The sequence below is a fragment of the Geotrypetes seraphini genome, chromosome 8, assembly GCF_902459505.1.
Source record: "Geotrypetes seraphini chromosome 8, aGeoSer1.1, whole genome shotgun sequence".
Classification (NCBI taxonomy): Eukaryota; Metazoa; Chordata; class Amphibia; order Gymnophiona; family Dermophiidae; genus Geotrypetes; species Geotrypetes seraphini.
The window spans coordinates 106319598-106347389 of NC_047091.1; the positions used below are offsets into that span (position 1 = coordinate 106319598).

Sequence of the window (27792 nt, forward strand, 5' to 3'; positions counted from 1 at the left end):
CAGATTCATCAGCTGCAATATCTCGATTTCTCTAGGTCTAATAAAGCACAGTTACTTACCGTAACAGGTGTTATCCAGGGACAGCAGACAGATATTCTCTACATATGGGTGACATCACCGACAGAGCCCCCCTAGTGAACGTTTTTGCAAGCAGACTTACTCGAAGACCTTCAGACTTGCGATTGGCCCGCACATGCACGTGTGCCCCTCCCACCCTGCCTAGGGCATGCGTCTCCTCAGTTCAGACAGCAAGCAAAGAAGCCAACCACAGGGAGGTGGGTGGGTTGTGAGAATATCTGCCTGCTGTCCCTGGATAACACCTGTTACGGTAAGTAACTGTGCTTTATCCCAGGACAAGTAGGCATCATATTCTCTACATGTGGGTGACCTCCAAGCTAACCAGAAAGGGATGGGAGGGAGAGTTGGCAATTTAGGTAAATAGATGTTGCAAAACTGACTGGCCAAGTGGCCATCACGCCTGGAAAAAGCATCCAGAAAGTAGTGAGAGGTGAACGTATGAACCGAGGATCAAGTGGCAGCCTTACAGATTTCCTCAATGGGAGTGGAGCGGAGGAAAGCAAAAGACGCCACCATCGCCCTGACCTTGTGGCCTGTGACTCGACCCGGCAGGATAAGAGAAAGAAATACAAGCGATCAACCAGTTAGAAATGGTCCGCTTAGAGACAGAGCGACCCAAGCGATTAGGATCGAAAGAAAGGAACAGCTGGAGAGCAGAACGATGCGGAGTGGTGCGCTTCAAGTAGAAGGCCAGCACACGCTGACAATCAAGAGAATGTAGATCCACTTCCCCAGGATGAGAATGGGGCTTCGGAAAAAACACAGGAAGAACAATAGATTGGTCGATGTGAAAATCAGAAACAATCTTAGGCAAGAACTTAGGACGGGTACGGAGAACCACCTTATCGTGATGGAAGTCAGTGAAAGGTGGGTCCGCTACCAAGGCTTGAAGCTCACTAACCCGACGGGCAGAAGTGAGAGCAATAAGAAACACAACTTTCCAAGTAAAATACTTTAAGTGAGCCCGTGCTAGCGGCTCGAACAGGGGTTTCATCAATTGGGCAAGGACCACGTTAAGGTCCCAAACCACCGGAGGAGATTTGAGGGGCGGATGAACGTGGAAAAGTCCTTTCATGAAGCGGGAAACCACAGGATGAACAGAAATAGGCTTCCTGTCAATCGGCTGATGAAAAGCAGCAATGGCACTAAGGTGGACTCGAACCGAAGAGGACTTGAGCCCAGCACCAGACAAATGCAACAGATAATTCAGGACAGCTGACAAGGAGACGGACAGCGGCTCTAGCTGCCTAGTAGCACACCAGGAAGAAAAGCGAGTCAACTTCTGATGGTAACATTGGCGAGTGGACTCCTTCGGAGACGCCTCCAGGACATCCAGCACAGGCTGGGAGAACTGGAATGAGGGCATTAAGTCTCGCGGAATCAAGCTAAGTGCAGAGACTGGAGGTTGAGATGAAGCAGAGAACCCTGACTCTGTGTAAGCAGAGAAGGAAAAATAGGCAGAGGAAGAGGCTCCCTGGAACTGAGTTGCAACAGAAGGGAAAACCAAGGTTGTCGGGGCCACCGAGGAGCTATCAGAATCATGGTGGCACGCAAAGACTTGAGCTTGACGAGAGTCTTCAGAATCAGAGGAAATGGAGGGAACGCATACAGGAACTCGTTCGTCCAATCCAAAAAGAAGGCATCCGCCTCAATCCTGAGAGGAGTGTAAACCCTGAAGCAGAAGCGGGGCAACTTGTGATTGAAGGGGGGGGACGCGAACAGATCGACGTTCGGAGTCCCCCAATGAGCAAACACCTGACGCAGGGTCACAGAATGGAGGGACCACTCGTGAGGCTGCAGAAGACGACTCAACTTGTCTGCCAGACAGTTCTGCTGGCCCTGAATGTAGACAGTTCGAATGAATATGTTGCGGCGGATGGCCCAATCCCAGAGTCGCAGCGCCTCCTGGCACAGGGACCTGGACTCCGTGCCCCCCTGTTTGTTGATATAATACATGGCGACCTGGTTGTCCATGTGAACTAGCACCACCCGGTCGCGAAGTAGGCGACAAAAGGCTTTCAGAGCAAGGAAAACTGCTCAAAGCTTCAGAAGATTGATGTGACAAAGGCGGTCGGCCCGGGACCAAAGACCCTGGGTGCGCAGACCGCCAGATGAGTCCCCCAAGCATAGGTCAACGAGTCTGTCGTGAGGACCTTTTGCGGAGGAGCAGCATGAAACAGAAAACCTCTGGAAAGATTTGAAGAGAGCATCCACCAACAGAGAGACCTCTTCAACAAAGGAGTCACGGCAATGCGTCGGGAGAGAGAATCCCAATCCTGGTTCCATTGGGACGCCAGAGTCCATTGAGGAACACGGAGGTGAAGTCTGGCAAAAGGAGTCACATGAACCGTGGAGGCCATGTGACCAAGGAGGACCATCATGAGCCGAGCCGGCACCGAGTGCAGATGGGTCACACTTCGGCACAAATGGATTAGGGCCTCCTGACGAGGGCGAGGTAAGAAGGAGCGGAGATGAACTGTGTCCAGGACTGCTCCGATGAACTCGAGAGACTGGGTCGGGCAGAGGTGAGACTTGGGAAAGTTCACCTCGAAGCCGAGACTTTGAAGGAGCAAGATGGTCTGACTTGTCGCTCGCAGGACTTCGTTGCGAGAAGACGTTTTGATTAACCAGTCGTCGAGGTAGGGAAACACCTGCAGGCCACAGAGGCGCAGGGCCGCAACCGCCACAACCAGACATTTCATGAAAACCCTCGGAGAGGCCACCAGGCCGAAGGAAAGAACACGATACTGGAGATGGAGATTCCCCACCCTGAATCTCAAATACCGGTGAGAGGCCGGGTGTATCGGAATGTGCATGTACGCCTCCTTGAGGTCCAGTGAGCACAGCCAGTTCCCCTCATCCAAGAGGGGATACAATGTGGGAAGGGTGAGCATTTTGAATCGTTCCCGGACCAGAAACTTGTTCAGAGCACGGAGGTCCAGGATCGGACGCAGATGCCCCGACTTCTTGGGTATCAGAAAGTATTGGGAATAAAATCCGGAGTTCCACTGCTCCGGGGAAACCTCCTCAACCGCCCGAAGGTGAAGAAGAGCCTGAGCTTCCTGTAGGAGGAGGGGAAGCTGAGACTGAACAGAAGGAAACTCTCTTGGAGGCAAGTCCGGGGATACACGACTGAAGTGGAGGGAGTACCCTTCCCGGATGATAGACAGGACCCAACTGTCGATAGTAAGACTCTCCCACTGGATATAGAAATGATGGAGACGACCCCCGATGGGGAGGGGGGAAGGCTCCAGGAGGAAGGGAGCCCGAAGGCTTGGACTGGAATTGTCAAAAGGACAGCCCGGTCTTCGCCGGGGCCAGCAGCTGAGTCTTAGGTTGACGTTGCTGTTGCTGCTGCTGCAGGGGCCATTTCGAAGGAGACCTAGAGAAAGCAGGAGTGGATTTTTGTGGATACCTCCGGAGAGGGATTTTATATGGATGAGCCGGAGGGGCCTTAGGTTTAAGTTTCACCAGAGACGCAAAACACCGCTCGTGGTCTGAGAGGCGCTTCGTGGCCGCCTCGATGGAATCATCGAAGAGCTCATGACCCACACATGGGAGATTGGCAAGGCGATCCTGTAGATTCGGATCCATATCCACAATCCGGAGCCAAGCGAGGCGACGCATGGCGATCGCAAAGGCTGTAACTCTCGAGGACAATTCAAAGGCGTCGTAAGAGGCCTGAAACATAAACAGGCGGAGTTGGAAGAGGGTCTCCTCGAGGAGACGAAACTCCCGATGCCGAGGCTCTGGCACGACCTCTCGGAATGAGCGGAGGGCATTTTACAGAACCGGAGGTAGGACGTGAAGATGAAATTGTAGTTAAGGACACGGTTCGCCATCATCAAATTCTGATAAAGTGATATGAAGGCATACTGAGAGACAAGTGTTCAGTATGAAAAAGGAGGAGCAACACCGAAGTGTGTTTTGTCAGGCTCAGAGATTAAACAGCAGCATATCATGTTCTTACCAAACTAACCCTGTCATCTTTGTCACAGTAATATGGCCTGTGCATTAAAAACTGATACTTATGTAATAAAGTTAGATTCAGTGCCAACAGGTTTCTAGTCATCTATGGTCTGGCATTCACATCTAATTGCCACAGTCTCACTCATCTGCTTCTCCTCCCAGTCAATCCACTGCCAGCTAGAATGAACCTCTGGCAAAATTCTTTAGCTAGCTAAATCAAAATCTATTGTATTTTTCTCTCCATAAGACGCACCCTAGATTTAGAGGAAGAAAACTAGAAAAAAAAAAAAAACTTTCTGAACCAAATTCTCCCTGCCAGTCTCTGCACCCAACCCACACTCATTGCCAATGCACCCTGTCCCTCCTCCCTGCCAGGCTATGTACCCTGTCCCTCTGGTGATCTAGTGGTAGGCTGGCCACAGGACAGGCAGGGACAGGGCTAGATTCATCTGTCTGCTCATTTTCCTACCTACTGCAGCACCTGTTTAATTATATTTTACTCTGCTGTTATCCATTTTGGATATTTTACAGAAAAGTGGCCTATACTAAATCATCTCAGATCTTACACTTTTTTTTTATGACCAGGGATCCTCTGTGCCTAGTCCATCCATGACTAAATTTAATTTTTTGCTTGCCACCTCTGTTGTCAACCAAAGGATCCCAAGAAGAGATTTGGGCCTGTGGTCACCATTTCTGGCCAAAACCACACTCTACCTCTTTTGTATATTTATACTTTTAGATCACCCTCCCACCCTAGTACTTTTAAATCATTCCCCACTCCCCTCCAGTACTTTTAGATCATCTCCCCATACCTGGTGATCTAGTGTGTATCCCTCCTTCGCTAACAGCACACAGGTCAGGAGTGCGGATGTCAGGTGCGAGCTTTCCGCACTCCCGTCTGGCCCCATTCCATTTTTCTAAATGGTTGCCGTCATTCTCGCGAGTCCCGCAAGAACTGATGTCATCCATTCAGAAAGCGGCGCAGGCCCAATCGGGAGCATGGAAAAATTGCTCCTGACATCCACGCTCCTGACTTGTGTGCTGCTAGCGAGGGAGGGACACACAATGGACCACCAGGTACTACAACGGTGATGACAGCGGTGGCAGACGGGTGTTTTTAAAGGGGCAGCGGTGGACAGATGTTTTTAAAAGTGCGGCAACAGCAAGAGGATAGATGGGTGGGTATTTTTAAAGGTGGTGCTGTGGCAGCGGGGAATTTTAAAATGGTGCGGGGAGGTTAAAATTTGTACCTTTGCTCCATAAGACGCACCGAGATTTCCACCCACTTTTAGGTGGAAAAAAAGTGCATCTTATGGAGCGAAAAATACGGTAAATCCACAGAAAATAAAAGATACTATGCACCTACAAAAAAGGCAAGTTTGAGATGAACATTGGACCCTAAGCTTACTATGGCAACTCAGACTGTAGCAAAAACAAGTCACCTTTGTTTTAACTATGTTAATTATGTCATCTTCAATCTCTGACACATGTGTCTGTCATAATTATATTATGTTTTATCTAATAGATTAATGCTCTGCAAAGGCAAATTTATAGACATTCCATAATATACTTGGGGAGACAGAACATTTAACAAGAAAGACATTATACACAAGCATAATACCTTGTTATATCATTTCATATTTCATAACACAATTATTTTTACTGACATTAGGATATGGATCACCTCTCTAACTTGCTATATCCACATTCAGAGACTTGCACTCTAAATTCTAATAGCAATAGCAGTGCATGGATTCCCTTAAAGAATTAGGCAAAAATCAAAGTCTTGACCTCTTTCATAAACTAAAATATAAGAGGTTGCATTCCTAAGGTAAGGGGTTAAATTCCAATATAAAGGAACTGTGACACTAAAGGAGGTAAAAGCAGAAGTGTAGCCAGACAGCCGATTTAAAGAGGGCCCAAGACCAAAAGTGGATAGGTCAAAAATTTCATCTCTGCTCTCCACCACCGACTAAAGCAAACCCAAATTTAATTTCAGCCTCTCCCAGAATTGTACCACCCCCCCCCCCCCCCCGAAAGTAAATGGCATACCTGTGACGTCAGCTCACTGTTCATTTGACACACAGATCACTAAAGATTTGTGTTTGGGGTGAGGAAGGGGTTAGAATGGCTGTGCCACCTGCTGCATTTGGCAAATACTATATATACGCAAATATAAACCAATCCGAATATAAACCAAGGTGACCTTTTTTTCCCCTCCAAAAAGGAGGAATAAAGGTTAACTGGAATATAAACTGGGGGATTACATTCAAATGCACTTCTAGGCTCTGCCCCCAGCCCCACTCCCTCCCATCCTTCCCTGCCCAGCACTACACCCTTCCCTCCCTTACTACCCGGCTCTGCACCCAGTCCCCTTCCCTCCCCTGGCAGGCTCTGCACCCAGTCTCCCTCCCTCCCCTGCCCTACCAGGCTCTGTGCCCAGCCCCCCTCCCTCACTGCCTTGCCAGGCTCTGCACTCAGCCCCCTTCCCCTGATGCCTTGCAGGTCTCCCCTGGGATGCTGTAAGCCCTGGTGGTCGAGCGATGGGTCAGGACAGGAGAGATACCTCCCACCTCCTGTCCCAGCCAACTCTGATACCATCTCCCTCCCGCCTCTCAGACTTAAAAAAATACTCTACCTTTAAAGCACTGGTGGTCCAGCGGTGAACCTAGGCAGGAGCAAGCTTCCTATGCTCCTTCCTCATGCAGAGCTGCTATCTGAAATGGCTGTTACAAATTCTTGCAGCAACCTTGCGAGTTCCTGCGATCTCACAGCAGCCATTTCAAATAGAAGCTCTGCACGGGGCAGGACTATATGAAAATCGCTTCTGCCCTGGTCGCTGCTGGACCATTAGGGCTTTAAAAGGTAGGGTTTTTTTTAAGTCTGGAAGACAGGAGGATTGTGTCAGAGTCAGCTGGGACAGGAAATGGGAGGGATCCTTCCTGTTCTGGCCCATCATTGGACCAGTAGGAAAAAGGAGGTGTTGACCTCATTTAGAATATAGTGTACAATTCTGGAGACCGCACCTTCAAGAAAATCTAAAAAGGATGGAGTTGGTCTAGAATTAGGCTACTAAAATGATGCGTGGTCTTCGTCATAAGGCATATGGAGACAGACTTAAAGATTTCAATATGTATACTATGAGGAAAAGCAGGAGAGGGGAAATATAATAGAGACGTTTAAATATCTACATAACATAAATGCACATGAGTTGAGTCTCATTTAAAAGGAAGCTCTGGAATGAGAGGGCATAGGATGAAGTTAAAAGGCGATAGATAGGCTCAGGAGTAATCTAAGGCAGTGTTCTTTAACCTTTTTACACCTATGGACCGACGGAAATAAAAGAATTATTTTGTGGACTGGCAAACTACTATGGCTGAAATAAAATCCCCCGTCTCCGCCCCGTCCCCATGAGGTCGGTCCCCGCAAACCATCTGATCAAATAGTTATGATTTTATATTGAACGTATTTTATTAAAGTATAAAAAGAAACAATATTCTGTGCAAATGTCATTTTATAAATACAAATAATACAAAGCAAGGATCAACAAAACCCCTGTCTCCCCTACCCTTCACATATATCCCCTCTACTATCAAGGAGCTACGGAATAAGCCAAATTATTACAGAATGCTACACAGAAATATCATGCTAACAGAATACCGCAGTCACACATGACAGGAAGTGTTAGGGGAATGCAACTAGAGCAACTGCCCCCTGGTCACAGAGAGCCCTAAGCCAGCTGGAAGCTAAAGAAGCACTGCCTGGGCTTTGCAGTCCCCAGTTATGTCTAACACCAGCTCTAGCAGGATACATATTTCAAATCTGATATATTCTAATCACAAAATAGAAATAAAATTATTTTTTTCTACCTTTTGTTATCTCTGATTTCTGCTTTCATCTTCATTTCACTCTCTTCCTTCCAGCGTCTGCCCTCTCTGTCTCTTCAATCCAGCATCTGCCTCTTCCATCCACTGTCTGCCCTCTCCCTCTGCCATATGGTATCTGCCTTCTTTCTATGCCCCTCTTCCTTTTCCATCCAGCCTATCTCCTTTTTACATGATTCATTCCAGCTTCACTGCACTCTTCATTTTTATCTCTTACACCAGATCTAGCATCTTTGTCCCTCTCTCCTTTTTCTCTGCTGACCCCCTTCCCAGCATCAATCTCGCTCTACTTTCTCATTCCTCTGTCTCTCCCCCTTTCCCTAATCTGATCTCTCCATTCCATCCTGACCCCTTCCCCTCCTCTCCCTGCCAGCTGTTTCATTCCTTTTTTCCTCCCCCCTGTCCAGCAGTATCCTTCTCCCTTATCTCCTTCCCTCTCCAGCAATACCTTTCCTCTGTGTGCTTTTAACTTCGCCACACAGCTGCCGCTAGCATTAGTTTAGCCATGGTTACATCAGGCAGCCTTGGGGCCATTGCTAGGCCAACCTGTCTCGCATCATCAAAGCAGGCCAGCCTAGCAAAGGCCCCAAGGTAACCTCATGAAACCACATCTAAACTATTTGTAGCAGCAGCTGTGTAGCGAAGTTAAAAGCACACAGAGCTGTCGCTACTGGTCCAGGGGTGTGGAGAGATGACAAGAAAGGCAGGAGTCTGCTCTGACTGAAGGCACAGCTCTTTATTAACCCCATTCCTGTGAGAATATGCTGCCTGCTTGTCCTAGGATAACTCGGTGTGCTGTTTACAGAATAGCGCTCGGCACGGATTTAATTTTTTATTGAATCTAATTTTAAACCTTTTCTGGAGATTGCAAAATTTAAAACAGTGGCATAGGCTATGGTTGCATTATTACAGCGATACAAGATATGGCAGAATTATTATAACACCCTTTAACTGAGTGAGGAGTGAGCTTTAACAGCCAAAGTCATTTTGGATTGTTCACAGAGACAGAATGCAACACCACTACTGAATAAATTGAACTGGTTAACAGTAAATCAATAGGTGATGTTTAAAGGATTAAGATCAAACAGCTCTAAGTATTTAGGTGAAAAGATCAATTGCTACAAAATAGGGCTGCACATGTAATGCTTTTTTTTAACGCAATTAATGCGTTAAAAATTTTTAACTTGCACTGATAATTTTAATGCATTAATTGTATCAAGCTGCTCGCTCCTCATTTCATCCTCTCCTACCGCTGCCCCAGGTTCTCCTTTAGCTTCTGCCCCACTGCTACCATGTTCCCTTTTATCTCCGCTTCAGCAGCCTTTTGTTTCCTGATGCCTAGAGATCATCCCTCCCCCCTTGCAGCCCTATGATGCCTGCATACAGGTTGCTCTGCTCTAGCCAGAGTCCACCCTCTCTAGCACCCTGCCTCCTCCAACAATACTTCCATTTCCTGTGGGCAGGCCACTAGAGGAGGAAGACTCTGACTAGAGTAGAGCAGCCTGTATATAGGCAAGATCAGAGGGCCACCAGGGGGAGGGAGATGAGATACTGGAGAATGCAGGCAGCAGGAGACAAAAGGCTGCAGAAGCACAGGTAAGAATAAACACGGGGCAGGGAGTCGCGGTCTTCCCTCTGCTAAAAGAGAAAGTTGCATTATATGGAGGCACCTGGCAGAGAGAAGGTCACTATCGTGAGCACCGTCAATTGGCTCGCTCTTCTTCAAGGTATATGCCAGCAGTAGGGAGGGAGGGAGGGAAACCAGCTGGATCCACCAGACCCATGAGGCAGAGAGGGCTGGACCCACCAGACTCACAAGGAGGGGGGGATCTGGAGCCGTTAACAAAGCAGATGCTGGGGTAGGAGGAAAGGGCAAAGGTGGAAAGGCTGGGGCAGAAGAAAAGGGCATAAGAGGGGGCTGGAGCTGAAGGAAATGGAGAGAGATGTGCTTGACCTATGGAGAAGAGGGCTGGAATTGAAGGGAAGGGAGAAAGCTAGAGGAGCTGTAGGAAGGGGGTGCTGGAGGGAAGTTATGAGAGGTGCTGGATCTGTTGGGGGAGGAGCTGAAGGGAAGAGAAGGGAAAGAGAGATGCGGGTGAAGGAAGAAGGAATGAAATACTGAACACACAGTGGAGAGAGGGAGATACACAGGGAGGTATCAGAAATGGAGGGGAAAATAATGGGCATGGAGAAGAGAATAGGGACAGCGACACAAAGGGAGATGCTGCATGGGAATAGTACATGGATAGAGAGGGGCAATGCCAGATATGAGAGGGGATATATGGACACAAGAGGGAAAAGCAATGTTACTTACCGTAACAGTTGTTATCCAGGGACAGCAGGCAGCTATTCTCACTAGTGGGTGATGTCATCCAACAAAGCCCCGATACGGACGTCTCACAAGCAGTCTTGCTTGAAGAAACTCAGAAGTTTCGAGATGCCCGCACCGCGCATGCACCAGTGCCTTCCCGCCCGATGGTCCGGGCGTGTCTCCTCAGTTCAGGTAGCTAGCAGAGAAGCCAACCCAGGGGAGGTGGGTGGGACGTGAGAATAGCTGCCTGCTGTCCCTGGATAACAACTGTTACGGTAAGTAACATTTCTTTATCCCAGGACAAGCAGGCAGGTATTCTCACTAGTGGGTGACCTCCAAGCTAACCTCAATGGGATGGTGGGAGAGTTGGCAACTTAGGAGAATAAATTTTGCAACACTGTTTGGCCAAATCATCCATCCCTTCTGGAGAAAGTATCCAGACAATAATGAGAGGTGAATGTATGAACCGAGGACCAAGTGGCAGCCTTACAAATCTCCTCAATCGGTGTCGATCTGAAGAAGGCTACAGAGGCTGCCATTGCTCTGACCTTGTGGGCTGTGACCTTACAGGGAAGGGGTAATCCAGCCTGGGCACAGCAAAAAGAGATACAAGCCGCCATCCAGTTGGAGATGATGCGCTTTGATACAGGTCGTCCCAACTTGTTTGGATCAAAAGAGACGAATAGTTGAGGAGCAGTTCTGTGTGGTTTGGAACGATCCAGATAGAAAGCCAAAGCACGTTTACAGTCCAGAGTATGAAGAGCTGATTCTCCAGGGTGAGAATGAGGCTTTGGAAAAAACACTGGTAAAACAATGGATTGGTTGAGATGAAATTCAGAGACCACCTTAGGCAGGAATTTCGGATGAGTGCGAAGGACCACCTTGTCATGATGGAATACTGTGAAAGGAGGATCCGCCACCAAGGCCTGAAGCTCACTGACCCTGCGAGCAGACGTGAGGGCCACCAGAAAAACCACTTTCCAAGTGAGAAACTTCAGTGGAGCCTTGTTGAGAGGCTCAAAAGGAGGTTTCATAAGCCGAGAAAGGACAACATTGAGATCCCAAACCACTGGAGGAGGTTTGAGAGGAGGATTGACATGAAAAAGACCTTTCATAAATCTGGAAACCACAGGATGAGCAGAGAGAGGTTTCCCCTGGAGAGGCTGATGGAAAGCCGCAATAGCACTTAGATGGACTCGTATAGATGTAGACTTGAGACCAGACTGAGACAGGTGTAGAAGATAGTCCAAAACAGAGGATAGGGAGGCTCGCTGAGGCTCCTTAGAATTGGAAATACACCAGGAAGAAAATCTAGTCCATTTTTGGGAGTAGCATTGTCGAGTAGCAGGCTTCCTGGAAGCCTCCAAGACATCCCTCACCGCTTGGGAAAACTGGTGAGGAGTCACGTTGAGAGGAACCAAGCTGTCAGGTGGAGAGACTGCAGGTTGGGATGAAGCAGAGATCCCTGATGCTGAGTAAGCAGTGAAGGAAACACTGGAAGAAGGAATGGCTCCCTGCTGCTGAGTTGAAGTAGAAGGGAGAGCCAAGGTTGTCTGGGCCACCGAGGAGCTATTAGAATCATGGTGGCATGGTCGGACTTCAGCTTGACCAGAGTCTTTTGAATGAGAGGAAAAGGAGGAAACTCATACAGAAAGCGATTCCCCCAATCCAGCAGAAAGGCATCCGCCTCGAGACGATGAGGAGTGTAGATCCTGGAGCAGATTTGAGGCAGCTTGAAGTTGTGGGGAGCCACAAATAGGTCTATCTGAGGCGTCCCCCACTGTGCAAAGATTTGATGAAGGGACTCGGAATGGAGCGTCCATTCGTGAGGCTGGAGAAGACGACTCAGGTTGTCTGCCAAGACATTGTCCTTCCCCTGAATGTATACAGCTTTGAGGAAGGCATTGTGGCGCACCGCCCAATCCCAGACTCTGAGAGTTTCCTGGCAGAGGGAGGCCGAGCCCGTGCCCCCCTGTTTGTTGACATAATACATGGCGACCTGATTGTCTGTGCGAATGAGGACCACCATGTCGTGAAGCAGATGTTGAAAAGCTTGAAGAGCATTGAAGATGGCTCTGAATTCCAGAAGATTGATTTGATGGAGACGGTCTGCACCGGTCCAGAATCCCTGAGTGCGAAGACCATCCAGATGAGCTCCCCAGGCATAGGTCGAGGAATCGGTTGTGAGAACCTTCTGGTGGGGAGGAGTGTGAAACAGCAAACCTCTGGATAGATTCGAAGAGGTCATCCACCAAAGTAGAGACTGCCGAAGTGCAGGAGTGACGATGATGTGTCGAGTCAACGGATCTGACACCTGAGTCCATTGAGATGCCAGGGTCCACTGAGGAATTCTGAGATGGAGTCTGGCAAACGGCGTCACATGAACTGTAGAGGCCATGTGGCCCAGGAGGACCATCATGTGTCTCGCTGAGATGGACTGGTGAGAAGACACAGACTGGCAGAGATGAAGAAGAGCATCCATGCGTTGAGGAGGAAGGAATGCTCTCAGTCGGATGGTGTCCAGGACTGCTCTGATGAATGGGAGAGACTGGGTCGGCCTCATGTGAGATTTGGGGAAGTTGATCTCGAAGCCCAAACTCTGCAGGAAGGAAATAGTGGCCAGGGTCGCCGAGTTGACCTCCGGAGCCGAGGAGGCCTTGATGAGACAGTCGTCGAGGTAGGGAAATACCTGAAGAACTTTGCTCTGGAGTGCCGCGGCCACCACTACCAGACACTTCGTGAAGACTCTGGGAGACGAGGATAGGCCGAATGGAAGCACTCGATACTGCAGATGTAGATATCCCACCCGAAATCTGAGGAACTTGCGAGAGGCCGTATGAATGGGAATGTGAGTGTAGGCCTCCTTGAGATCCAGAGAGCACAACCAGTCGTTCTGCTCGAGGAGGGGATAGAGAGAAGCAAGGTCAGCATGCAAAATCTCTCTTTGACCAAGAACTTGTTGAGGACCCTGAGGTCCAGAATGGGTCGCAGGTCGCCCGTCTTCTTCGGGACAAGGAAGTACCCCCGGGACAAGGGAGTAAAACCCCCGGTTGTGCTGGTCCACAGGGACTGGCTCGACGGCACGAAGCCGGAGCAAGGCTTGAGCTTCCTGAAGAAGAAGGGCGGTCTGAGTCAAGTTTGAAGGATACTCTCTTGGAGGGTGGTCCGGAGGAACCCGATGGAATTGAAGAGAGTACCCTTCCCTGATGATAGTAAGGACCCAGAGGTCGGTGGTGACAGCCACCCAGCGGTGATAAAAGTGATAGAGGCGCCCCCCGATGGGAAAAACAGGAAGAGGCAGAACGAGGTTGGTTATGCTCTCTAAGAGACAGTCAAAAAGGCTGAGGAGCCTTGGGGACAGTAGACGGCTGAGGCTTTTGCTGAGCTTTCGGAGGAGGCTGCCGCTTCGCTGGTTGCCTCGCAGGTGGAGCTTGCCTCGGTTGATAACGCCGTTGATAAATCAAGGGCGGTCGAGAGGGTCGAGACTGCTGAGGCTTCGGCTGAAGAATGGACTGAAAGGACTTTTCATGATCAGACAATTTCTTCGTGACTGTCTCGATGGATTCGTCAAAAAGATCCGCCCCAGCACACGGAACGTTTGCCAGTCGGTCTTGAAGATTCGGGTCCATGTCAATGGTACGCAGCCAGGCCAAACGGCGCATCACCACAGAACAGGCAGCAGCCCGGGCCGAGAGCTCGAAGGCATCATAGGAAGATTGCATCAACTGAAGACGAAGCTGGGACAGCGAAGCAACTACCTCCTCGAACTCAAAACGAGCCTGGGACTCGATGTAGGGCGTAAACTTCCGAAGCACAGGAAGAAAGAATTCCAAATAAGTGGCGAAGTGGAAATTATAATTCAGAACTCGGGACGCCATCATAGAATTCTGATAGATGCGCTGTCCAAACTTATCCATGGTTCTGCCCTTGCGGCCCGGAGGCACCGAAGCATACACCTGGGCTGGATGAGACCGCTTGAGAGAGGATTTGACCAGAAGGGACTGATGCGAAAGCTGAGGTCCCTCGAAGCCCTTATGATGCACCGTGCGGTACCGAGCATCCAATTTTCCAGGGACCGCAGGGATCGAGTAAGGAGACTCAAAACATCTCATGAAAGTGTGGTCGAGGAGCTTATGCAGAGGCAGGCGCAGGGACTCGGCTGGGGGATGAGGCAAGTGCATGGTATATCGAGGTACTCCTTGGAGTATCGAGAACCAGAATCGAGTGTTATGTCTAGGTCATCCACCATTTGTCTGAGAAACGAGGAAAAAGACAGTTGGTCCGCCAGTGCCGGTCGTCGAGAAAGACTGGAAGAAGTCGAGGCCTCGGGCTCAACAGAGGCCTGCGAACAACAGGGTGAGTGAAAAACATCGGGGTCCTCAAACTCCGGTCCCGGAGGAGGAGACCCAGCCTCAGCCGAGTACCCCATACGAGGCAATTTCTTTTGAGGAGAGATGGTCGAGTGCCGAGAGGAATGCCTCGAAGAGTGTCTGGATCGACGCCCGTCTCGATGCCTGGAGGGGGATCGAGACCGCCGATGAGTATACTGATCCCCAGAAGCCTCCAACGAGCAGATAGGACTCGAGGCCGTAGATCGGAGAGGCAGAAGATTCCACACCTCCCGAGACGCCGTCCAGGCTTGATAGGGGGTTCGGAAGAACTTGTCCTGCTTCTTGCTATGCCCAGGACTGGGAGGCCCCGAGGGTGGATGCCACACTGTGTCATGGGGAGGGGTAATAGGCTCCAAGGGAGGCAAGTCATTAAGGGAGGCCTTCCTTGAGGGAATAGGCTCCAAGGGAGGCATGTCGCTAAAGGAGGCCTTCCTCGAGGGACCGGCCATCGACCGCCGCTCCTCCTCGCCGAGCAATGAGGTTGTGCGGCGCGGAGGAGGAGGAGGGGGCGGCCCGCCCCTCGAAATTGGAACTGGGAGATCACCCTGGATCGTGGCAATCAGCCGGGGTCCCATGGTGGTCATGAGTTCCACAAACTGAGCCTCCAAAATGGACCGCAACGAAGCCGATATGGAGGGATCCGCACCAAAAGGGGGCTCTTCCGCACGGTCTCCGCGCTCTTTCGGTGCCGAGTGCTTTTGCTTGCCAGCCTTCGGCACTTTGAGCACCACCGGTGGAACTGTAGGGGTCGGTACCTGCTCCGAGGAGACGGAGGAAGGCACCGGCGCCGAGGTCGAGGCCGAAACCGGTGCAGCAGGGGAGGCAGTAGGCTTCGCAGACGGAGTCGAAGCACCAGTCGATATCGAAGCCGAAGGATCCAACACAGCTTCCACCTTGAACATCGACTCCCACAAAAAACAGCGGCGCTTAAACGCTCGCGCTGTGAGAGTGGAGCAAAGCCGGCATGATTTCGTAAAGTGGTCCTGACCCAGACACTGCAGGCAGCGTCAATGCGGGTCCGTGAGCGAAATCGCGCGCTGGCACTTGCTACACTTTTTAAAACCGGTGATCGGTCGGGACATAGGCCGGAAAAGTTCCGCCGCAAGGTCGAAGGCGTGGGGCCTAAGCCACGCGGCCGACCCGGTGTCAGAAGGAAAAATTTTTATTTTTTTTTGAAAAAGAAACCAAAGAAAGAAACAAACGCACGGCAAGAGCAAAAGAACTCAAACCGCGGCGATGCAGAAGGCAAAAAACGGGTTCAATTGGCGCAGAATTGAAGTAAACTTCTCAGCTCCGCGGAAGAAAAAGAAAAAGAGGAGACACGCCCGGACCATCGGGCGGGAAGGCACTGGCGCATGCGTGGTGCGGGCATCTCGAAACTTCTGAGTTTCTTCAAGCAAGACATGCTTGTGAGACGTCCGTATCGGGGCTCTGTCGGATGACATCACCCACTAGTGAGAATACCTGCCTGCTTGTCCTGGGATAATTAATAGATGTGAGAGAGAATAGGACCACAGAACGGAGATGAGTAATGCAGGACACAGTAGTGATGATAAATACAGGGAGATGGACACAGAGGAGATGCTGGACAGGGAAGTATAAGGGACACAGAGAAGGGAAAGATAGGTACACAAAGATGGAAGGTGGATGGTGTGCACAAAGAAGAAGAAATGTCAAATGAGCAGATCCTGGCAAGCGAGTTAAGAGGACAGAGGAGAAACAGAAACCAGAGCCTGGGACCAACATGACTTGAAAAATAAAATGACCAGACAACAAAAGGTAGATTAGAAAATATGAGAACCGAAATGATTATCCTGCCATGCTGGTGTTAGACATGGATATTTGGGAGGGGATTCCAAAGCCCACTATTAGAATATGCCATTTTCAGCTTCCAGGAGGCTTAGGGCTTTTTCTAGCCAGGAGACAGCTGCCCTAATTGCACTCCTTCACCTAACAATATCTCTGGTATGTGTGATCTTTATATTTTGCACAGTATAGGAGGAACTGGATCTTTCTATTTCTTTGGGTATCGTATTACATGGAAGGTGTGGCTTCTTGGAATTTTGGTTTATGTTTATCATTTTTGGTCAGCTATTATGCATTTGTGTTCTGTGTGTGTGACTGAGGTATTCTGTTAGGATGGATTTTCTATGTAGCATTCAGTTTTCCTGCTAGTGGAGGGGATATTGTGAGGTGAGACGGGTTTTGTTGATCCTTTTTCTGTATTTGCGATTTATAAAATGACAGTTGTACAGAATATTGTTTATTTTTATACTTTAATAAAATGATTTCAATATAAAATCATTACTATTCAAGGCTTGTGCAGATGGGATCAAACAGTTTGCGGGGATGGGGACAAATTTTTTCCCCGTGTCATTCTCTACTCACAATCTAAAGGATATAGGTACTATGCCAGCCAGAAGTCTTTGGAAAATTCAGGTCAAATTGGTAGCTCTAGACCACAGAACTCACCAGGATTTGGGCTCCCCAAAGTGCAGGTAGTTGATGCTATACAGATCCATATCTTCTGTATGCCATGCAAATGTTGTCTTCCACATGCCAAAGTACAGGTAGGGGGTGTTGACACCTTCAATGATGATCCCACATTCATGCTCCACCATATCTAGGAGGGTATTCAGATTTCCAATGTTCCACAGATTCACATCCTGGTCACCGAAAAGAGAAAACAGCCAGTTTCATTTAGTCAATAAAACCAAGCAGAACCCTATTCCTGCCCAGGGAGGACACAGTGTTATATAACACCTGTGTACTTGATCACTGAAAGGCACAAGAATAGTTAATCACTTACCGAATCATATAATGAACCACTTATGTCTGCTCCATAAATGGGAGATACAAATGTTAGATTCTTCCAATATTTGCGCTCCAGGTCCTCAAAATCTTGGTGGCGTGGCGTGCAATACCTAGAAAGAAAACAAAAATAAATTCTTTACAAGTCTTGGTTAAAATCAAAACGGCGTTCTGAATACCTAAGCAAGCATCAGAAGTGAGGAAAAAAATGTATTTTCAAGGTCTGAATACCATTTGCTTTAACATTTGTGTAGTTAGTATAATCAGTTTTATGAGTGCAGTACAAAGTTTGCATGTTTTTGCCAGGATCACTATGTTCTCCAAAAAGAAACAGATATGGGTGGTTGTGGGGTGCTTATTGCAGATGAGCAGAGGGCTGAAGATCACCACCCCCACCTAGTGGTCACTATACAAAGTCATCCTCTTACAATTACACCACCATACCTCAGATCAGACAAGCAGGTTTTCATTAAGCAGTAACTCTTATTAATTCCTGAGTCATTGATATCTCTAATTGTCTGCAATTATTTCCTTGGAAGACTCGTTTCCCCATAGACACAATATAAAAGGAAAATATTTACTGCTAAAATGATAGGAAATCATAAAGATATTAAGGGAGGAAGATTTCAAATGAGAAATTGTATGTGCTGCTGGGAAAGATGAAAATGTCAGCCAACTGGATGCATTCATATTCATCTTCTTAACAGGGACATTCAGATATTAAATGACAAACATGAAGGTTAGAAGGGAATAAGGAGGAGTGTTCTTGTATATTCATTTACCCAATGTGAAGGCACATCCAGGAGGATGACAATAAAACAGGCCTCAGAAAGAGAGCGAAAAGTCATCCACGGAGCCCCAGTAAAGACAGTCAACAAGTGCATTGTCACTTTAAAGCCAGCTCATGGGACTAACAGTTCAGTAACAAAGCTAAGAAGCCAACTAGGGGAGGTAGGAAGGTTGTGGGAATATCCGTGGACAGCAGGCAGATAACACCTGCTACAGGTAAATAACTTCACTTTATCTGAGGACAAGCAGGCAGTATATTCTCACATTGGGACTCCCTAGCTGCCGGGATCATGCCTCTGAGAAAAAAGGGTTAAATGACAACTACTATGAGCCTGGGTTGGAGGGAAGTTGGCATCGAAATAAAGAATAAACTTTGTAGTACTGCTTGGCCAAACTGACTATCCTTTCTGGAATAATTCTCCAAACAGTAGTGGGATGTGAAGGTGTGAACTGAGAACCAGGTGGCTGCTTTACAGATGTCCTCAATGGGAGTGAAATGTAGATGGGCTACTGAAGTCACCACTGCTCGAACTTTATGTGCAGTGACATGATCTTCAAGTGTCGACCCAGCCCAAGAAGAGTAAAAAGAGATATAATCCCGATAAAGCCATGGTCCTCTTGGTTACAGGAACTTCAAGTCTGTTAGGATCGAATGAGAGGAATAGCTGAGTGGAAGTTCTATGATGTTAAATCCAAGTAATAAAAAAGAACACATTTACAGTCCAATGTGTGGCATGCAGCTTCACCAGGATGAAAATGAGATCTTGGAAATTAGACAGGAAGAACTATAGACTGGTTCAGATAAAATTTGGAGATGACCTTTGGGAGGAATTTTGCATGAGTATGAAGAACTACCCCATCGTGGTAGAATGTTGTATAAGGTGGATCTGACACTAGCATTTGCAGTTCACTGACCCAGCGTGCAGATGTAAGCAATATGAGGAATATTACTTTCCAAGAGAGATACTTGAGAGATGAAGTCAAGAGTGATTCAAATGGAGGCTTTCCTCGGGAACTAATTTTCCCATCCCTGCGAGTTCTTTTCCTGTCCCTGACCCATTCCTGCGAGTTCTTTTCCTATCCCTGCCCCATTCCTGCAAGCTCCACGTCTTCTGCTGAAGAAATGAAAAACCTTGTAATTACGGCTAGAGGTCATCAGGTCCAGAAGCAGAAGGCCCCTTTTCCAGCGGATGAGCCGAAAGGCTGTTGGGAATAGTTCCCATTTCGACTGGTTGAGCTTGTTCCAGCTGAGGAAATCCGCCATCAGGTTGGAGGCCCCCGCAAAGTACACTGCTGACAGTAGGGAGACATTCCTTTTCACCCATTGAAAGAACAGCTTGGCTTCCATTGACAGGCATTTGCTTCTGGTACCTCACTGATAGTTGATATACACGACTGCCGTCCTGTTTCCCCCGAGCTCTTCTCCAAAGGTGAGGCGAGCTAGGTTTAGGCCCGCAATTCCAGGCAATTTATGGGCCAGATTGCCTGAAGAGAACTCCACTGGCCCCAAATCATGTAGAGTCAATGCTGTGCTCCCCAGCCAGACAAGCTGACATCCATTGTCACCACTTCCCAAAACGGCAGCACCGACGGAATCCCTCTGCTGAGATTGGTCAAATTAAACCACCATAACATACTGGATCTGGCCTACAAAGTCTGCAGTTTATTTTAGTGTGTATTTAAGTACTTTCGGGATTTGCATGAATAAATTTATCAAGACTCCTGAGGCAGAGTGGGAGGAAGTGACGTCATCGTGGCTGATGGCAGCCTAGAGCGATAGCTCCGCGGACCCCCGTGCTGATTTCGGCTATCTTCGCGCGATTTCGCGTGCCTGCACTGTCTACTTCCCTCAGCCAGTTTGTGTAGCTGCTTTGCTGCGTCCCGATGGCGACGCGAAAAAAACAAACCGATATAAAAGCGTTTTCTTCACCGATCCCGAATGGGCCTCCTAAGACTGGCTCTAAAATGGCGCCCGACCCGACCGCGGCTGCGGAGGGCTCACATGCTGATGCAACGTTGCCGACTTTACAGCTGGAGATGCGTGGCTGGTTCCAGGAATTGAAATCTGAAATCTCTGCAGTTCGAGCTGATATCCATGCTGTTGTTGCTGAGCTAAAACGTGAGGTGGGTGAAATCGGGAATCGAGTGGGAGAGACAGAAGTTGCAGTGGAGGCACATGGCTCTGAAATAACACAGTTAAGAGACAGGATTGCAGCGCTGGAGGAAAAAGCTGATGTGAGCACCCTAAAGCTGGAAGATCTGGAGAATCGCTCCAGACGGTGCAACCTTCGCTTTCGGGGTGTGCCTGACACTGTTTCTGACTCTCGCTGTATGGAGGTGATTGATCATATATGTATACAGGCACTAGAGTCCGCTGGTTTACCTGTGGAAGTGGGAAAACCATTGCTGGATAGGGCTCACCGCATCCCTGGCCCTCGTGATGTGAACCGCCCTCGTGATGTTGTGGCCTGTTTCCATCGTTATATGGATAAAGAACATGTGCTTAGGGCGGTAAGGCGTTCTGGGGGAACTGTTAAATGGGAAGAAGCGGACATTGATGTCTATCCTGATGTAGCTCCAGCAACCCTGGCCCGCCGGCGCACGTATAGAGACTGTACCCGTATACTGCAGGAGCGCAGTGTTCGATATAGATGGATTTATCCTATCGGACTGGCTTTTACACATGCAGGCAAGAACTACACTGCAATGTCTGTGGCGGATGTTCAGTCTCGAATGGTGGAAGCAGGTTTGATGACGGCTTCAGAAATGGCTCCACTTCCTCAGAGGTCACCTATACCCAAATCAGGAAGAGGGTTGGGATGGCAGAGAGTGGCTAGGTCGGCTGCAGCCCGTCGCCCTTTGGAAGCGGCTACGTCCTCATCCATTTGAACATTTGTGTTTGTGAGATGTGTTCCTGAAATTTTGTGCTGTGTATGTTTCTTCTTCTTTTTGCTGAGCGGCTTCTGTCGCGAAGGTTGTTTATAGGGCTTGTTCTGGGGGTCCCTTTGTGAACTGTTTCTCTACACTTCCTGTACCGTGGTTACCAGGTGCTTTGGTAGCTGGACCATGTGGGGTATTGTTGGGGGGTTGGGGGGAGGGGGGGGTGTTGGTATTGGGAAGGGTTGTGACCGAGTGCTTTTTTGTATGATTGTATGGAAGTATGTTTGTGTATTGTTTTTCTTAAGGTTGCGAGTGCAGGGGTTGGTTGATTTGGCTGCTTTGGAACAGGATATTGATTTGGTGATGAAGTGCTTTTTCTTCTCTAGTATAAACGGATAAACTTACTTTGCTGTCTTATAATGTACATGGTCTGAATTCTCCACAAAAGCGACGCTTGTTATTTAAAGAAATGAGCCGCCTGAATAGTGCGGTTGGATTTATTCAGGAGACCCATTTTCAATCTCACTATGAGAAATTGCTTACACATCATAGCTATCCACATGTTTTCCTTTCTTCTAATAAGGTCCGGAAAAAGACCCAGGGGGTGGGTATTTTAATTCATAAACGTGTCCAGGTGGTATTGAGAGAGGTGGTGCGGGATGTTGAGGGCCGCTACATTCTGGTCAAGGCTGAGTTGGATGGCACCTTATATAGTTTACTGAATGTCTATGCCCCAAACGTTGGTCAGGGGGCCTTCTTTACGTTGTTAGAACGTGTGCTGTTAGATCATGTTGAAGGTACTCTCCTTGTAGGTGGAGACTTTAATCTTACCTGCTATCCTCAGGAGGATAAATCCAATTCTTCCATCCGCTATGCTAGAAGCGACAGAAGGGCTTTTCTGCGCTTCCTGCGTAGGCAGGATTTGATAGATGTGTGGCGTTATTTACACCCTGGCACGCGGGATTACACCTTTTATTCATCGAAACATGATTCATATACTAGAATTGATATGTGGATGCTGCCTCGTGTTGCTCTGCCTCGAGCCCTGGCCTCCAGTATTGAACCCCGGGTGTGGTCAGATCATGCTCCCTTGACTCTGGAGTTACAGGTTGGACAGGTTAGAGGTGGTCGTCGTTTGTGGCGTATGAATGACTCTTTGTTGAAAGATCCCAATACCTTGACTCTATTGGAGACTGATGTCAAGGAATTTTTTGCTTTTAACGACGTGGCTGGCATTAATGTTGCGATTCTATGGGAAAGTTTTAAAGCCACCCTTCGGGGTTGTTGTATTTCGAGAGGGTCGTATCGTAACCAATGTCGAGTGGCTCGTAGATTAGAGCTGGTGTCCCGCCTTCGACGCCTGGAGAATGCTCATAAGAGAGCTCCGTCGGTGGCTGGGGGGGTAGCGCTGACGGAGTGCTGGAGGGATTTACAGGAACTTGATTTAGAGGGCATGGCTTGGGCCCTACAGAGACGGAAACAACGGTTTTTCGAATGGGGTGGTAGGGCGGGTCGCTTATTAGCTGCACAGATCAAGCAAACTCAGGCACAACATTCCATAACTCGGATTCGTAATGAATCGGGACAGCTTTGTGCAGATGACGGGGCCATTCATCAGGCTTTTTTATCCTTCTACCGGACTCTGTACTCTCCGGAAATTGAAGCCACGGAGGGGGAGATAGATGCTTTTCTATCTAACGTCACCTTGCCTTGTTTGGCGGAAGTTGATGCAGAGTGGCTCTCTTCCCCTATTCAACCCGCTGAGGTGGTGGCAGCTATACATCATTTGGCTGCTTCCAAAGCACCGGGTGTTGATGGTTTCTCGCCCCTGTTTTATAAGAAAATGGAGGCCCATATAGTCGCTCCTTTGACTAGATTGTTTAATTCCTTTTTGGAGGGGGATTGTTTGCCGTATTCGTTTCGTCAGGCTGCGGTCTCTCTTCTTCTTAAACCCGGGAGAGATCCCCTCCTTTGTGGGTCTTACCGCCCTATTTCGTTGTTAGGAGTTGATTATAAGCTGTTTACCCGTATTTTGGCAGTCCGGTTGCAACGTTTTTTGCCTTTCCTAGTTCATGGAGATCAGTGTGGTTTTATCTCAGGGAGGCAACCTGGTGATAATATTCGAAGAGTGTTAGATCTTATTGGAGTGGCCCATCAAGATTCTGTTCCAGCTGTCTTGTTATCAGTTGACGCTGAAAAAGCCTTTGATAGGGTTTATTGGCCGTTTATGCTAGCAGCTTTGAAGAAGATGGGCATTTCGGGTGCTTTTCTACATTGGGTGACCTTATTATATGCTGCTCCGGAGGCTTGCTTAAGGGTTAATGGACGATATACTGCTAATTTTATGATTCGTAGAGGAACTAGGCAAGGGTGCCCTTTGTCACCGCTGATTTTCGCGTTGGTTATGGAACCTTTAGCAGCTGCTATCCGTGCGAATGCTGATATTCAAGGGATTGTGGTGGGTGACGAAGAACATAAGATCTTACTGTATGCTGATGATATTTTATTTACCTTGACCCACCCACATCATTCTTTGACAGAGGTGCTTCGTGTTTTGACTATGTTTGGTGTGGTGGCTGGCTTTAAAATTAACATTGAAAAATCTGAATTGCTTAATGTTTCCCTTCCGGACTTGTTGGTAACGGACTTACGTGCTACGTTTTCGTTTCGATGGGCGGCTAAATCCATTAAATACCTCGGTGTGCGTATATCTCGAAGACTTTCTGACCTTTTTGAATTGAATTACCCTCCGTTGCTACGAACTGTGTTTGCTGATCTGGATCGATGGGAGGGATTGAGATTGTCTTGGATGGGTAGGATTAGTGCTTTGCGTATGAATGTGCTGCCTCGTTTTTTGTATCTGTTCTCCTGCCTGCCTCTCTCAATTCCTAAACGGTTCTTGCTTAGGCTACAACGGCGGGCCTTTGCTTATATCTGGACACGTAAACCCCCTAGGGTGCGGAGGGAACGTATGTATTGGGACAGGTTACACGGGGGAATGGGTGTCCCTGATTTTTCTACATATTATTATGCATCCCAACTGCAAGGACTGTTTCATTGGGCATTTCCCTCCCAGCGCTGGGTCTCTCTGGAACAGGCTTTACAACCTGCCTACCCATTGGCAGCAGTGCCCTGGCTGTCTTTTGATATCCTTCGGGATCTGCAGACTGGGACATCTTATGGGATGGAGTGTACTTTGCATGCGTGGAGCCGGGTTCGACGAGCTTGGTTTCCACGTCAGCGCTATTTCTATGCTACTCCCATTAGATTTGCCCCTGATTTCCTGCCTGCTAGAGATACTGTGATTTTTCGGCGTTGGGAAATGGAGGGACTTAGGGTCCTAGGTCAGCTGATAGTGGATGGACATCTGGTACCCTTTGCTGCCTTGCAATCTATATATGACCTCCCCTCTACGGATTTTTTCGCCTATGTCCAACTTCGAGATTTTATGGTGAAAAGGGTGATCCCTGAGTGGGAAGGGGCAGACTCTGCTTTTCTCCAAGTTTTTAGGATGGGATTTGGGGTGGGCCTTATTTCACGTCTTTATAGGGCTCTTTTATACACTAGGCCACAGGCCCGCACATATGAACATCGTTGGGAACTCTTGCTGGGTAAGGCCTTTGATTATCAACAATGGGACTGCCTTTATGGTACATTGCTGAGAGTCTCTTTAGCATCCCCCTTAGTTGAGCAAGGGTATAAGATGCTATTTCAGTGGTACCTTACGCCGGAAAAGGTGCACCGTTTCTATCACTGTGGAGATGGACACTGCTGGCGTAACTGTGGGTGTCTGGGCACTTTTGGGCATATCTGGTGGGATTGTGTTAAGATTGTACCTTTTTGGAAGATGGTTCAACAACTGATGATTGATGTATTACACCTACCCATTCTATTGCGTATGGAAATATTTTTACTTAACTATCCTTTGGGGAGTTTGGATGTGGATCAGAATCATTTTGTGGCCCTGGTTGCTACGGCAGCTAGACTCACTGTGGCTACATATTGGAAGCGTGCCTCTTTGCCTTCTCGTACTGAACTGTTACATAAGATTGACCAAATTTACTTGATGTCTAAACTGACTGCTTTAAATAATGATTCCTGTGGTACGTTTCATCGTCAGTGGTCTCGTTATGGCTCCTGGCGGGGTTTTCTTTGAACTATTCTTATTTTCATTTTCATCTTCCTTTGTTTTAGGCCTATATTGTATCACTCGGTGGGGGGGTGGGGGGGTTATGTTATTACATATGGGCAATGTACTTTTGCTGTTGGCATGCTGCCTGTGTATTGTTTTCATTTTGTTCAATAAAATATTAAATTAAAAAAAAAAAAAAAAAAAAAAAAGACTCCTGAGGCAGGCCCTTGTGGGCTGAAACACGATCGTGTCAAGTCTTTACCAATAAAGAGATTGAACACCAATTGGTCACCTTTGGTTTTGTGTTTGCTGTTCACCGGTGTGAGGGCGGTTTCTCCTGTTTGCATCATAGATAATCCAACACCAGGTCCACTGACAAGGAAGTTGGATCATGATGATGGTGAAGACGACACAGAAGAAAACCTATTCCACTTTTGTTGATAACTGCTGTGTGGCTGGTTTCCTAGAGACGTCAATAATATTGTGGACAGGCTGGGAGAGATGAAACTCATAGTTTCAGCCCAAGAAAAAACAAGCTGTCAGGTGTAACGATTGCAGGCTGGGATGTAGAAGAGATTCTTGATTCTGAGTAAGCAGAGTAGGAAAGATTAGCAGAGAAATTGGCTCCCTGGAGCTGAATTGAAGTAGAAGGGAGAACCAATGCAGCCTGGGCTACGAGGAGCAATGAGAATCATGGTGGCTGACTCTCGTTTGAGTTTGAACAGTCTTTAGTACAAGAGGAGTGGGCAGAAATGTGAAAAGAAACATGTTTATCCAGTTCAGAAGAAATGTATCTGCTTTCAGATGGTGAGGAGAGTATAGTCTGGAGCAGAACTGGGGCAGCTTGTGATTGTGGGGTGCTGCAAATAAGTCCACTTGTGGAGTGCCCCATTGAGCAAAGAATGGATGAAGAGCTACAGAATGGAGAGTCCATTTGTGAGGTTGAAGAATTCTGCTGAGGTTGTCTGCTAGGGAATTCTTCTCCCCCTGAATGTAGACAGCCTTTAAGAAAAGATTGCGAGCTGTTGCCCAAAGCCAGATTTTCTGGGCTTTCTGACATAACAGGAGAGAGCCTGTGCCTTCTTGTTTGTTTATATAGTACATTGCTACTTGATTGTCTGTGCGAAGGAGGAGGACTTGAGGACTCAAGAGGTGTTAAAAAGCTTTGAGAGCATAATATATTGCTCGGAACTCCAGCAAATTGATGTGAAATTTGTGCTCCCTGGCATACCAGTGACCTTAAGTTTAAAGGCCATCATGGTGCGCCCCCCAGGAATAAGGAGATGCTTCCAGGGGAAGCATTTCCTGGAGGGCGCAGTGATAGGAGACCAGGGAGTTATCTGTGAGCTGTTTTGCCTTCTGTTCCCTTGGAGTGTCTCTCCCAATACTGCAGTGCCTATTGCTAACAGGCACTGACTGGACACCCACAACATCGGGTCCTGCAGCCCGGGAGATAAGAAGTGCCTCCTCCTGTGGCTCGGCCACAGACACGCGGCCGGAGGGGCGTGCCCTGAGGGGCAGGTCATGCCCCTTACGAGCCCCTTGAGAGCCACTGGAGCTTCTGGAGTGTGAACAGCTTTAAGTTAAGTTGAATTTAATTACCTAACTGTGCTATATGCTTGTTCCCTGATTGATATGGGGAAGCGCAAGGGGAAACCTCGAGTCTCAACACCAGTTATTGTTGGACCTATGGATAAACATTTGTTGTTACCAGGTTCCATGAGGTCAGTAGATAAACCTGACTCATTTTCAGGAGCTTCCCTGAGTTCTCCAGAGCGTACCCCTCCCCTCCCTCCTGATCTTCCCAGGAACTTGGAACCTACAGGTTCGCAAGGGGCTTCTTTTGAAGCCTCTGACCTCCAACAAACTGCGGAGATTGTTTTTTCGCAGATGCCTCAAGTTTTTCCTGGAATAATTAATCAGTCAGAGGGGTTGGAAGAAAATCCAGAGGAAGTTACCTTAAAAGATTTGTGGACTTTGAATACGAGGATGGAGGTGATGTTAAGGAAAGTTACTAATCATGTTCAAGTTTTCTCCAATGAAGTTGCTGATAAATTGGGAAATGTAGATGCTAACATCGGGAATTTAGATCAACGTACGCTTTCTCTTGGAAAGCAGATAAAGAACTTACAGTCATCTATGGTGGCAGTAACAAAAGACTCCCTGAATATTCACTATAAGTTGGAAATGAGTGAGAATCAGGTTAGATCAAGGAATCTGAGATTAGTTAATTTCCCAGTGACTCACTTACTATCTCCTGAGATACTATTGAGAAAGTATCTCAAGGAGATATTAGGGGTCATTAATTCTGACACCATGATGTTCTCTAACTTCTTTTATATACCTCAAAAGAAAAAAGTTCCAGTAGAAGGGGGAATGGATCAATTGAGTATTATAGAGGTAGATTTAACAAAATTTCTTGAAGATTCTCAAGATTTGATCCAAACCCGGGCTACTCTCTTAATTACCTGTGTTAATGAACTAGATAAAACTTTAATGTTGAAGCTATATTTCTAGAATAGAGAGGCAAAATTCTGTGGAGATAAG

At 47.9% G+C, this 27792-nt stretch overlaps 1 protein-coding gene across 4 annotated transcripts in view; it reads right to left on the reverse strand.

The window, feature by feature from the left end:
- KDM4B (lysine demethylase 4B) overlaps window positions 1-27792 on the reverse strand; it is a 354261-nt gene that overhangs the window by 251066 nt on the left and 75403 nt on the right. For all 4 annotated transcript variants that reach the window (XM_033955335.1, XM_033955336.1, XM_033955333.1 and 1 more), the window contains exons 4-5: window positions 17443-17557; window positions 17106-17299 (exon numbers count right to left, since the gene is read on the reverse strand). In XM_033955335.1, the coding sequence (XP_033811226.1) occupies window positions 17106-17299; window positions 17443-17557 (309 nt within the window). The remainder of the gene's footprint in view (window positions 1-17105; window positions 17300-17442; window positions 17558-27792) is intronic.